The 12,183-nt window shown below is 41.4% G+C and overlaps 1 protein-coding gene across 2 annotated transcripts in view; it reads right to left on the minus strand.

Annotated features, from left to right (window-relative positions):
* Window positions 1-7,052: 7,052 nt before the first annotated feature.
* Window positions 7,053-12,183, minus strand: part of trpm3 (transient receptor potential cation channel, subfamily M, member 3) — a 128,362-nt gene continuing 123,231 nt past the window's right edge. For both annotated transcript variants that reach the window (XM_040155152.1, XM_040155150.1), the window contains 4 exons: window positions 10,978-11,128; window positions 10,031-10,224; window positions 9,616-9,748; window positions 7,053-8,673 (listed from right to left, as the gene is read on the minus strand). In XM_040155152.1, the coding sequence (XP_040011086.1) occupies window positions 7,053-8,673; window positions 9,616-9,748; window positions 10,031-10,224; window positions 10,978-11,128 (2,099 nt within the window). The remainder of the gene's footprint in view (window positions 8,674-9,615; window positions 9,749-10,030; window positions 10,225-10,977; window positions 11,129-12,183) is intronic.

Genomic DNA, 12,183 nt, shown 5'->3' on the forward strand with positions numbered 1-12,183 from the left:
GGGGGTGGTGGGATTGAGCAATGCTGCCTAGAGAGTTTTTCGTTGACATGAACTATGTAGACATTATACGGATACATGCTCTTCCACGCGGTTGTTTATAAGAGGGTTCAGTGACTCAGTCACCCATACGCATAGGTGTTTTCCTGCACTTTTTATAGCACATGACCCAAAGCAAAGTAAAGTCCTCGTGTGCCACTGTGCTTCTCTCGGAGATACATCAATGTGTATGTCGATGTGGCATTTTTACATTTTAAACTGTGTGGTTACATCCCCCAACAGGCAGAGGAACGTGCCGCTCCTCTTCTATACAACTGTGCTCTTCATTTGAGGCTAATTCCTGTCTGCACTGCAGCAATGAGTCACTGCCTAAAAGCAGATGTATCGCGATCCCTTAATTTAAATGTCCACTGCTCACACGGCGTGAGAGGCGAAAATGTACAGGAAGGAGGGCTCATGAAGACTACAGGAGTGATAACACAAAGTCTCTATTTGACCACCACAGATGCTGTGTAAACCCAAACACTGCAGGGACTTTTCGCCCTTTTCAGGGGTCGTCCCGTCCGGAAACTCCGCCTCCGCTTTGCTCGATTTCGGTGGCAGAACCTCCAGATTTCCAGGAAAAAAAAAAAAAAGGGAAAAAAAAATGTGTTGATTCTAGGGTCTTGGCCCGACGTGTATAGCCCGCAGCCGCCCTCCTGCTCCTCCTTCAGCAGAGCTGTAAACATTTCCCTGGAAGAGGAGGTGCGTCTGCGGCTTCTGCTGTTGCTGCTCCACCCTTCCCTTCTCTCAAAAGCGGAGGAGTCAAAGAGTGCGCGGAACATCTGGCTGATGTTGTTGTGTTGACATGATATTGGTGATTGTGTCAAAGACTAAGTTTTTCTTTTTTTTTTTTTCTTTGAGTGTGCGGGCTCGTGCGCGTGTGCTCTAACATAGAGAAGGAGGGGGCACGTGCGCAATCTCAGTACAGAATGTACCCTTCCACGTGCGAGCGAGTACGAGCTGACGCACCGCCGCTGACCCGCTGCCTTATATGAACCAACTCACACACCCACAGGCGGACAAACTGGAAGTCCCAGTCCAGACGGGGGCCTTCTCTGTCAGCGCCGTCCCTTTATTCATGCAGAGAGGAACAGGGGGCAGTGCTGTGCAATGGCGACACAACAGACAGGCTACAACAGGGCGGTGTGAGGCCTTCACAGGTTTAATAACCTTGTGGCTGGTGCAAAGTCACTAAACAGAAAATATATAGAAATAAATCATAGGCAACATGCACGCAGTGGTGGAAAATAAGTGGGCATTTACTTAAGGTTTGTAATTGCGTGCTACTTGAATATTTCCATTTTATGCTTCTTTATACTTTTACATCGCCGCATTTCAGACAGAAATAATTGACGTTTTTACTCCACTACATTTATCTGACAGCTGAAGCTCCTGCGTACTTTACACACTACAAATGATCAGCTCATGTAATATAATGCATTGTTACAAATGAATCGAGCTTAGTAATGTAGGCCAAATTAGCTCCAGCGGCTAAAACATTAAAATGCTGGATAAATGTTAATGCATCAATAACAATCATTCAATAGTACACTATAGTAGGCCTACTCTGGGTACAGTATATAATAATACTCAGAGAGGCTGCTCTATATAATGAGTCCTTTTATTTTAGATACTTCAAGTATATTTTGTTGATTTACTTTTACCTTGGTAGAAATATGAATGGAGGACTTCTACTTGAAACAAAGAATTTTTAAAGTGTGTTATTACTACCTTTACTTAAGTTAAGAATTAAGAGTTAAGAAGTTAAGAATTAACATCCTTCCACAACTGTATCCATGAGGATGGTGCAGTTCAATAAATCACTGAAAATATGAAGCTTATAATTTGTGTCAGAGAGGTGTGGATTCAACTCCTAATGTGATTTTTGTGGCCATGTGTAGTATTGCTGATTGCATTATATTTTAGGGATATTGTGCAAAAGGTGAATCGTAGCTTGCATCAATTGTAGCCTGCATCATAAAGGGGGTCAAAGAAATGCAGATGTTCATAATGTATAGCCCCTATAGGTTTTAATTCATTGATCCAATAATTATTTCAAGCAACATGAGTCTTTTTCTCTCCGCCTCTTCCTCTGTGTTGGCTTGTGTGTCTGACAAACAACTCTGCATGTCTTTTCTCATTATAGTAACCTATTAAAACAGACATGATGGTAGTAGACACACTTCTAACTTTACAGACATTTCTCACATCTGTCAGTCACATGATAAGTCTTATTGTCATTGATTAGTTAAAGATCCAGGTGACGTAAAAACAGGCAAGACAGGGAGTACCAATCTATTTGTTTATTTAACAATGCATGCCAGACATGATCCTATTCACATTGAAGAATACAGATTTGTATTTGCATCCAAATACTCACTACTTTGATTTCATGTTATAGTCTCACTCTATCTTTCTCTCAGTCATCTTTACAGGTCTCTGTACACTCTGAGTGGAAGAACTGCATGCATTTAAAGGACATTACATAAAGTGTGACCAGTAGGGGGGTAAGTCCCTTTTGTTTGCAGAAGCACAACATCAGCAATTATTGCAGAAAAGACATGTGCGTGAAACTGTCTTTATCTTATGAGTCATAGGTCATCATAGGAGGGAAGCAGATCTGTTGATTATCATCATTACTCTTGATTCCACAAAACTGTAAGATACAGTATAGGAAAATATTTAAAAAATACTGTACATTGAGATTCTGTTGGGTTGTGTTGTGTTGGCATGCCCCCCTGTTATTGGTGTCATCTACATGTCTGGATTCACACGCAGTTCACGTACACGCACATTCACACATAGGCACACATGCACACCTCCTGTCAATACTTTCCATGACAGCCATGTCAACATATCACAAAACCATTAAAGAATCATGTACATGTGGACATGTATGCTATCTCATATTCCTTACTGTAAGGATAAAGAAATTAGAAATTTTTTTTTTTATTATTTCCTATCACAATAGGGCAAATAGCAGGGCCTAAACTTTTATTCCCACAGTCATGTTTTCATACTGAGCCATGCAAAACTGAGTTGAGCTGTACGACCTTTGCTTGGTTAACCCTGTTTGCCACAGCTGTGTGGACAACAGGTCAGTAGAGCAAGACTCAGCTTGTTTCCATTTGGTTTGGCAAATTTTGGTTTTCGTACAGTATGTAAGGGTCAACTGTTTGTGACCAAAGCCATCTCTATCACAACACAATTCTCAATGAACCAAGAAAAACGCCTCTTTATTGTTTCTACTGTTGGGAAGTGAACCTTCTATGGGTGAACAAGACATTCATTCATATACTATTGCCATTTCTGAAGACATAAAATACAAAATGTACAGCTTCCCTGTGACTCCCAAAGATTCTGGGTTAGACTCATAAAGCACAGTGTTTATACTGGAGGCCTTCTGCTGAAGACAAACTCCTTTCTTTTTTCTTTCTTTCTTTCTTTCCAACATAACTCCATGATATACTTACTACCTTGCATCACTGGGGTAACGTTGTCCCTGAGCATTGACTTGGGGTCAACCTTTCCTCTCTAAAACATACTGTAACCTACACATTTGTTGAGGAAACCTTTTGTAATCTGCAATCTTTTGTACGTATTGACCGGCTACAACACCCTATTTGTCATCTTATGGGTATTTAAATGTGTTACCCCCCAATCTGTCCATCCTACATGATCCATACTGACCATGTGTCCACAATGCAATTTATGTTGGTGTTGTAACTACTGGGTTATATGGGCATTCCCTTGATTTTACAAATAAAGGCCAGTTTACTGGCCATGGACAGTCCTACCGAGCCTTTGACCACAGTTGTATGACTTTCTTAGTTCTGGAGGGAGCTTTCTGAAGTCTGAGAAAATAACCCTGATGTTTAGTTAGACTTGAGACTTCAAATATTTCACAGACAACGTGTGTTTTTAACTGGGGACTAGGAGTTTGAAAGATGAGCACAGTCAGGGGACGTTCTTATCAAAAGATGCTACTGAGCTGCATTATGGGAACTGTAGAGTCGAGCATTTTTGCGGCTTGACCCATACTTAAGACTAAAAATTAGGGCATCTTGGCCTCTGTTGCTTCAATTTGACCATCCTTTTTTAAATCTAAACCCCAACTTTATGGAAGTACAGTAGTAAATCGCTGGTGCAACTCTTTAAGGTTAAGGTCAGGATTAGTGGGCATATGAAGAGTTTGGATCATCCAGCAGACTGGGTTATGACACAGAGATAAGTCAAAGCATTAAATTCAAGCAAGAATATAGAATTACTTCAATGCCACCAACCTTATGGGGATGCTACAGTATATCCTCATACATATGTCTCAGTTTCATGTGCAAATAGATTTTTCTCTTCAGCTATGAAACTATTGTTCTCAATCTGTGTTTGGGTGGATTCAAATAATCGTCCATACAAGCAATGATACAGTCTACTAATAATAACAGTCCTCCTACGCTGTACATCAGATGTGTTTAAATAGAACAACAAAGGTCTATGAGAGTATGCCAAAGCCACATGTTGAATATAATCACTGATATTTGGGCTCTGTGATTAGAGAAATAAAAAGAGACGAGAAATTTCACAGACTTTTGAATCACTTCAGTCCCCACATACTCCAGCGATGCCCACAAGGCACCCTAAGTTTGGTATATTGGCAACTGTGTGTTGCCGTGTCAACTTTACATTAGAAAATTCTCATAAGCTGCTTGATAAAACATACAATAAAAACTACTTTAAATACTCTAAATATGATTGAAATGTACAGTATATCAGACAATTCTATATTTAATAAATAATATAATACATCAGCATTTAGTGCATGTAGATGGTCATCTTTTATTAAATTTAAAAGTTTAATTAGAAAATACTTAAAATTTGACAAAAATATCACTGAGAAGATATAAATATTAATCTTGTAATTCAAACAGGTATTTACTGTAATGATCATTGAGCAAAAAATGTCAATAAATAGAATCAATCTCAAAATAAATGCAACATGATTCAAATGAATTGTAATAGTGAGGAAATATAAAACATAAACATAAAAAAAATCAGTAAGAATTGTATTAATTTCACCTATCTTATCTTCACAAAGCTATCAGAGAGGGACATTTTTTATCCCCTCCAGACTTCTTCCACTAGAATAAAAAAATGAAAAAATTTTAAAACACTGATCTGGCTTTCATCTTTTAATAATAATAGTTCCATTTTCATCCTCCATGTCACCTAAAATGCACACCTTTCTTAAATCTCAGCTAGAATGCATATACTTGACAGCTTATTCTCAAGCTTTTAAAAAAAAAAGTAAATTCATAAATGAGCGCGTTCTTTAGGACCTCTTCCTGAACTGTATATGATTTATAACGGGCTTAGTCATGGGGCACCTGCTTTCTTTTAAAGTCTGCTTTTGCAGGGGCTGGCTTTGAATATAATTTGAAAAACAGTAATGGAGAAAAGCAAATGAACGACAGTTATGGAATAGATGAAGGACGGATCCATTAGGTGTAGGTGGATGTAAAACCATTGCAATATAATGCCACTGCTAAAACCTGAAGGAGGAGGGCTGGGCCACAAGAGAGCTACAATGGATTTTTGGTGTCAGGTACAGGCAAAGAAAGGTTCATATCAGGTTCGCCCAGCAAGCGTTGCTTCTGACATGGGCTCACAGCGCCCTCTTGTCCCCATTTTTTGCAAAATTGCACTTGGTAAAGCTCTCTGGGATCAAGCCTGAAGTTAAGTTTATTTCCAAGTGATATGTAGGATTTCACTGGTCATGTATGTATGTGTGTAGACATGTAAATATACATGTGAATGTCAACTTGCACTTCAAAAACTCTAATATCTCCTTTCCTTTCTTATGCATTGGCCTTATAAGCACTGACTGCCCTCATTCACTTTCCTGATACAGACTCATGCTTCGAATCAGTGCCCCAAGCATGAGCTTCAAAACACTGGATATTGTCACCTGTGGATCTCAGTCTTCATGTCACATTTTCTTTCTCGCTTTTTCCTGATAGCTTTTAGCTATCACTCTCTTTCAAACAAATGCAGATTATATGTTTCCAGTCACTGCAGACACTGAATGCTGATTGGAGACACGTGACAGAGTGATGACCTTTTGTTTGGAGTATGTTTAAACCCTGCTTTCTTTTTGTAGCTGATCTGTCAAAAGAAACAAATACAGTTTTGTAGATAAATTATGCTACAATATGTGATCAAAAGACAAATTCGATATTCCTTTGAAAAAAGAGATAAATATTGATTATTTGAAAGGTGTATTTGTGTATCAAGAGGTAAGTTGTTGCCATGTTACAGCCATCATTTCCAATGCAACCATGAGAGGTTCCAAACACTTCAGTGATTCCTTTATGAAGCAGCCAGAAATGTTAGCTTCTTTCTGTTTGCTTGTGCTGGGGTCTTACAGGGTGGAGTTAGAATTTTATGAAGAGAGGAAAATGTATTTAAGGTGAAAGTTTTGTGACAGTAATGACTCTATGCTAAGACAAAACGACAAAATGAGGTGGTGGTTTTATCTTTCCTTCTCCTCTCTCTCCGTCTCTCAGATCTGACAGTTTCTACCATATAACGCAGCTAGGAGTAAAAGTATACTTTCGCTGACTAACCTGATTGATATATGATGTAACGCAGTGACAGATGTCTACTTGACGTAAAGGTGGTGGGTGGGAGACACCCCATTGAGAGTTACTTAGCTACAAGAGGAGGTCAAAACTAGTCTAGATTCATAGCTCTTTGTATTTGACTGGTGTACATTAGGACCCTTACATTTCCCAATCCTTTCCTTCGATTCATGATCCAGGGTAAAGTTGCCCTCCAGCATGTACTATGAATAAACTTTTATCACCTTTTTTAACCTGAAACATTAGTGAAAAAACTCTAAATCTGGTCCAGATTAGCATCTATAGGCAACTTCACCCTGCTTTCACTTTTGCCTATCGGCCCTTTCAGTTTTCCTCCCTGGTCCTATCAGTGTGTGAGTGTGCTGGCCAGCGTCCTTGTCACGTGTAGTTTTGTCTATCAAAGCTGCGGAAAGCTGACGGAGTTGCCAGCTTCCTCATGGAGAGGCTGTCAGTCTTGGCTGCTTCAGGCCGTGCTCCAGACTTGCTCCTGAGGAAGGGGTTTCTGGTTCCTGCCAGACCCCGGCCCCCCGGCCCAGGCCCCCTGTCTGCCCCCAGACCTGGTCCCCTCTCCATCCTCTCACTCACCGACAGGCTCTTCCGGTGCGGAGGGGCCAGTGTGAGGGAAGGATGGGAGTCATCTGAGGAGCAGCTGTTCGCTCGCTCCAGCCTGGAGAAGGGGGAGCAGAGAGGGGCCCCACTGGGCCCGCCAAGGCCCCCTTGGCGAAGGGTATCAGGGGCTGGAATCAGGTCCTCAGGGTCCTCTGGATCAGACTCTGTGTGACTAAGCTCTGCCTCTCTCTCTGGGTGAGAGGAACCAATGTCTGACGGCTTATCAAAGGGGAATGAGACGGATCCTCCAGGGGAGTGTGAGCGTTCTGCAGGAGTGTATGGGGCTGAGACACAGCGTGTATCGATGCAGTCAGTGATGCTGGTGTACTCTGCAGCTTTTACCTGGACTCCTGCCCCGAGTCCACCATAGCAGCCTCTTGGTGTGAACATGAGGCTGTGGGACTTGACCAGAGAAGGCTCATCCAGGAATGCTGTACCTGCCGTAGAGAGAAAGCGACTGCTCTTAGACCGTTCAAGCAGCCCTGCTGAGGGAGGTGGGGATGGTTCCATGTCCCAAGGGGCTAAGGTGGTGTCTGGTAAGAGGTGGGCTGAGCACAATGACAAATCAGCAGCCGCACTGTCGTCAAACATAGCTCCAGCTGTGCCGCTGCTGCCTGCACCGCCCTCCGAGTGCCTGTCGCCCAAGCCGCTGGTGGCAGCGCTGCTGAAGTCTCGGCCTCCTGGCAGCACCGTCTCCATGATCTCTGACTGCAGCGAGGAGTCTCTCTGGAGTGGTGGAACCACACGGAGAGGATCCAGGAATACCTCCGCAGGCCCCACCTCCTCAGAAGTTGAGACATAGATATCAATGCATGATGATGGACGGTGCTGCTGGGAGACCGACAGCGTCGCCAGGGGGAGGGGCTTAGACTCCTTGGGGGCGGCAGCTGAAGACACAGATTGTGAGCTGTTGGCTCGGTGGAGACTGAGCGAGCGCTCTTTGAAGAAGCTCTCAGCTCGTTCAGCTCCACTAGCACGTTCACCACCACGACCGCCACCTACATAAAATGAGTGGCTCCTTGTCCGTGTGGCCATGCCAGTAGGAGAAGGAGGGGACATGGAGCCCTCAGCTGTTCCCTCCAGTGCCTCGTGTAGACGGTAGGCATTCCCCTCTGTGCTGTTAAAGCTGCTTTGACGGAGGATGTATGCTGCTTCTGGGCACTCACCCTGGCGGAGTATGTATGCAGAGTCTGTGCAGTCAGATGAAGTTCTGGAGCGTGCTTTGTTGACCTCACCACGTTCGACCCCTGTCACACGCTCCAGCGCTACGGCAATTCGTCCAATCAGCTCCTCCATTTGCGCCAGACGAATATCAACAGTCTGCAGTGATGCCTTCATGAAGTGTTCCCTCTCATTGACTTCCTCCAGACGCATTGCCATGTTTTCCACCCTGACAGAGTAGAGAAGAAAGGCGAGAAAAGACATTAAAAGCACTGGAGAGAGGAGTGTAGCAGCGGAGAGTGGTGAAGAAAATAGGTGGCAGAGAGAGACTACCACACTGCAGCCTGACAAAATAATAGCAAACAAAAACAAACAAACACACACAAAAAAACTAAACAAAATACAATAAAAAAGCAAACCCAGGAAACACAGTTTCAGTCACAATATACACAGTATGCTGGATTTAGAAATGCACTGCGATTACACAAAGATATATGAAAAATAAGAAAATACAGGAACGCTGCAATGCACAAACAACACGACGGAAATGTTTCCAGGGACACAAACCGTGTACGCCATGGTATTTGGTTTAAAAAAAATAAATAGCTGAAGCCCCTATCATGCTATCTGAGTGTCAAAACTGGAGTAAACTCTCTGCTTAGTTTAATGACGCTATTGATCTACATACCTTGAAATTGTATGGTTTAGGCTGACAATATTTAGCTTTTCTGATAGGGAAAATAGGCACTAGTTTTATTTCCTGTGTACGTAGGCAGTCGCAGTCCAATTCTTTGTGGTCTTTTAAAAATGAAGAGCAGCAGTTCAGCCATTGGTGTCCCTTAAAACATTTCTGGTATGTGTTTTATCTTAGTTCTGTTGTGCTTTGTACATATTGCAGCATGTATCTTTGCTTCTGTTTACTGTATTTGCACTAAAATTCTAAATGCAATGTATGGGCCATCATAGAGAAAAGAATTGAAATGATACGTTTGAGATCTGCACTATATCACTGGGAGTGCACTATAACATATGATGACTACATTTCTGCTCTGTCACTTCCACTATCCACTATGCTACACAGAGCATTGGACTTATTTGTGTAACAGTTTCCCATAGGCTGAAAGCTATAGGTAGTACACCGACATCATTTTTTGGGGTAGCCATGTCTGACCTTTCAGAAGTGACTCTGATGCGCTCATCATTTGAGGAGTGGAATCTGTCATCTTTTTCTCTGAAGTACTCTTCTATACATTGCTCCTCAAAGTCATGGACTTTCTTCAGCTCCTCCTCTGTGATGAAAAGCTCTGTGGGTGAAAGAGTTTGAGAGGGATAATGCAACAGTGTCATATTTTTTCTGACCGGTAGTATAATAATAGCCAAAGCCCCCAATAACAAAACATATGCTAACTATTAGAGAGTTGGTTTGTGGTTTTTTTAAACAACACTGTTATAGCACTAAAAACAAAATATGAATGAAAATAATTAACGGTGATGTGACACAACTACAACTCTGAAAGTATTGCTGTTCATATTGTCCTGTCCATCCTGAGTTTAACAGGCCTGTTAATGGTTTCTCTGTCACTCACTCAGTCCATAGTCCCTCTCGTCCTCGTCATGCTTGCGCCAGCGACAACACAGGTGCTTGAGGACCATGGTTATGTGACTGAAGATGATGAGTGGTGGAGGAAGGACTGGCCGCTCATGGAAGGTCATTATGAGCTGGTAGCGCTGGAACTTCCAAACCTGGTTGGAGATGGACTTCACCTCGAAGAATGTATTACTATGATGACGGACAATCACAGACAGATATGCCAAACCAACCAAGGATTAGCTTATTGCAGCCAAACCATACATCATGACCTTTTCAGATATACATTCACAGATTTGATTGGTTGATGAACTGATTCTTTCACTTAGCATGCTGCTGCACTACAGAGACAAGTTCAGACACAGAGTATGGTGAGACAGAAATTAATGCAATGCCCAACACAATAAATGTTTGCTTTAATGCCTAATGTGATTAAACCTTCAGCTTAACTATTGTTTCATCCATTGTGCAATTTTTGGTAATTACTCTGACAAATGTGAGCAGGAGGACGAGGAAGAGGATGAGCCGTGTAGCAACATGGATTATTCAAAGGCACAATAACAGATCATTAGCATGGTAATGTCTCTGTGGAAGAAGCACCATCCCGTTATGATAATACAATTTGCAACCAGCCTCTAATGACTGTGGCTTAACAGCAGCCCAAACAGAAACTACTATTTCTCCTTTTCTCTCTCTCTTATGCACACATGAATCTCAAGAAAAGTCTAAAAGGCAGTTGATGTCTACTTTATCTTACTCAGTATAATTAGACACTGTTACGAAGTAACCTTAGTTCTTGTTTTTGTGAAAGTGTTGGAGGTCAGAGATGAATGATTTCTATAATCATGCTGCCAAAATAAGTGTGTTTCAAGTCTGTCTTTAAAGCACTATTTGCTATAGTTTGTTACAAGTGGACAAGCCAAAATTACTAGAGAGTTTACGTACTTGAACACAGCTATGAGAAGATTGACCAGCAGTATGTTGGCAACCAGCAGATAGCAGGCCATGATGGCGGGGACAATCCAGGCACCCGTCTTACAGGGAGGCAGAGCCACTACCACCCCATCCTCCGTAGTGATGTTCTGCCCACAGGGGGCTGCACACCGTGGCAAAATAAATACACACATACAAGTTAATACAAGGTAAAGTATGTCTTTAGACAGAGACTTGAATCCATCAAAATAATATTTTAGTAGAAAAATTTAGATGCACAACAAATTAGAAAGACATGCAGACACATTACATGAACAGAAGACACAGCATAAAGTCAAGAAAAATAAAACCTATAATGAAATAAAACCTAAGCAAATTAAAAGACAAATAAAACATTCAAAGACATGTACACTGAGTTACAAGACCACAAAAACAAAGAGACAAGCAGACCTGAAAATACCAAACAAAATGCATAATTACATATTCTGCAAACAAACAAGAAGCATAATTAATTTTTATGCTTCTTTTCTTAAAGAGGGGGCTGGCAAGAGTGGACACAATAATGGTAGGAGCTCATGTTCAAAAATGTGCATCTGAAAACAAAATACTCATAAAAACACATTCATCATGTGCCATCGCAATTTGTGTTTCCAATATATTTAAACATGTAGTCAATGTTTAAAATATATTGTCCCATATGTGTGCCATAGCTTCATTCAGCAATGGTGGATTGCTCTGCATCATTTGAAATGTATTTAGGATACATAGTATGTTTTTTCCATCTGTGATGGTTCAGTTGCTGTGGCTTATCTGGGGAACATTCAGCATTTGTTCTTTGTTTGCCTTTGAGATTCTTTCTAGTCATGCTCATCATTTCTTGATGTTCAATTGTTTCACACAATGCAGCCCAAAGACAGAGAACTGAAGTAATTTTTCTATTTTTTTTTTTTAATTTTCCCTTTAAAAAATTTGGATTTAAAAACTCTGACAACTGAACCACGTGAAAAAACAGGTTATAGATGATGAAAGGTGGCTGAAAAATATGTTCTGCTGTTGATGTTTGTATGTTTGTGTTTTATTCCAATATGATTTGATATTCATGTTTAAATCTGAATGCTTACTTATGTCAAATGTTGGCTATATTGGTAGAAGTATTTTAGCAATGTTGCAATTGCTCCAGTGAGAAGCTGAGCCGGCGTTAAGGGAGGGTGATATGAT

This window comes from Xiphias gladius, chromosome 19, assembly GCF_016859285.1.
Source record: "Xiphias gladius isolate SHS-SW01 ecotype Sanya breed wild chromosome 19, ASM1685928v1, whole genome shotgun sequence".
NCBI lineage: Eukaryota > Metazoa > Chordata > Actinopteri > Istiophoriformes > Xiphiidae > Xiphias > Xiphias gladius.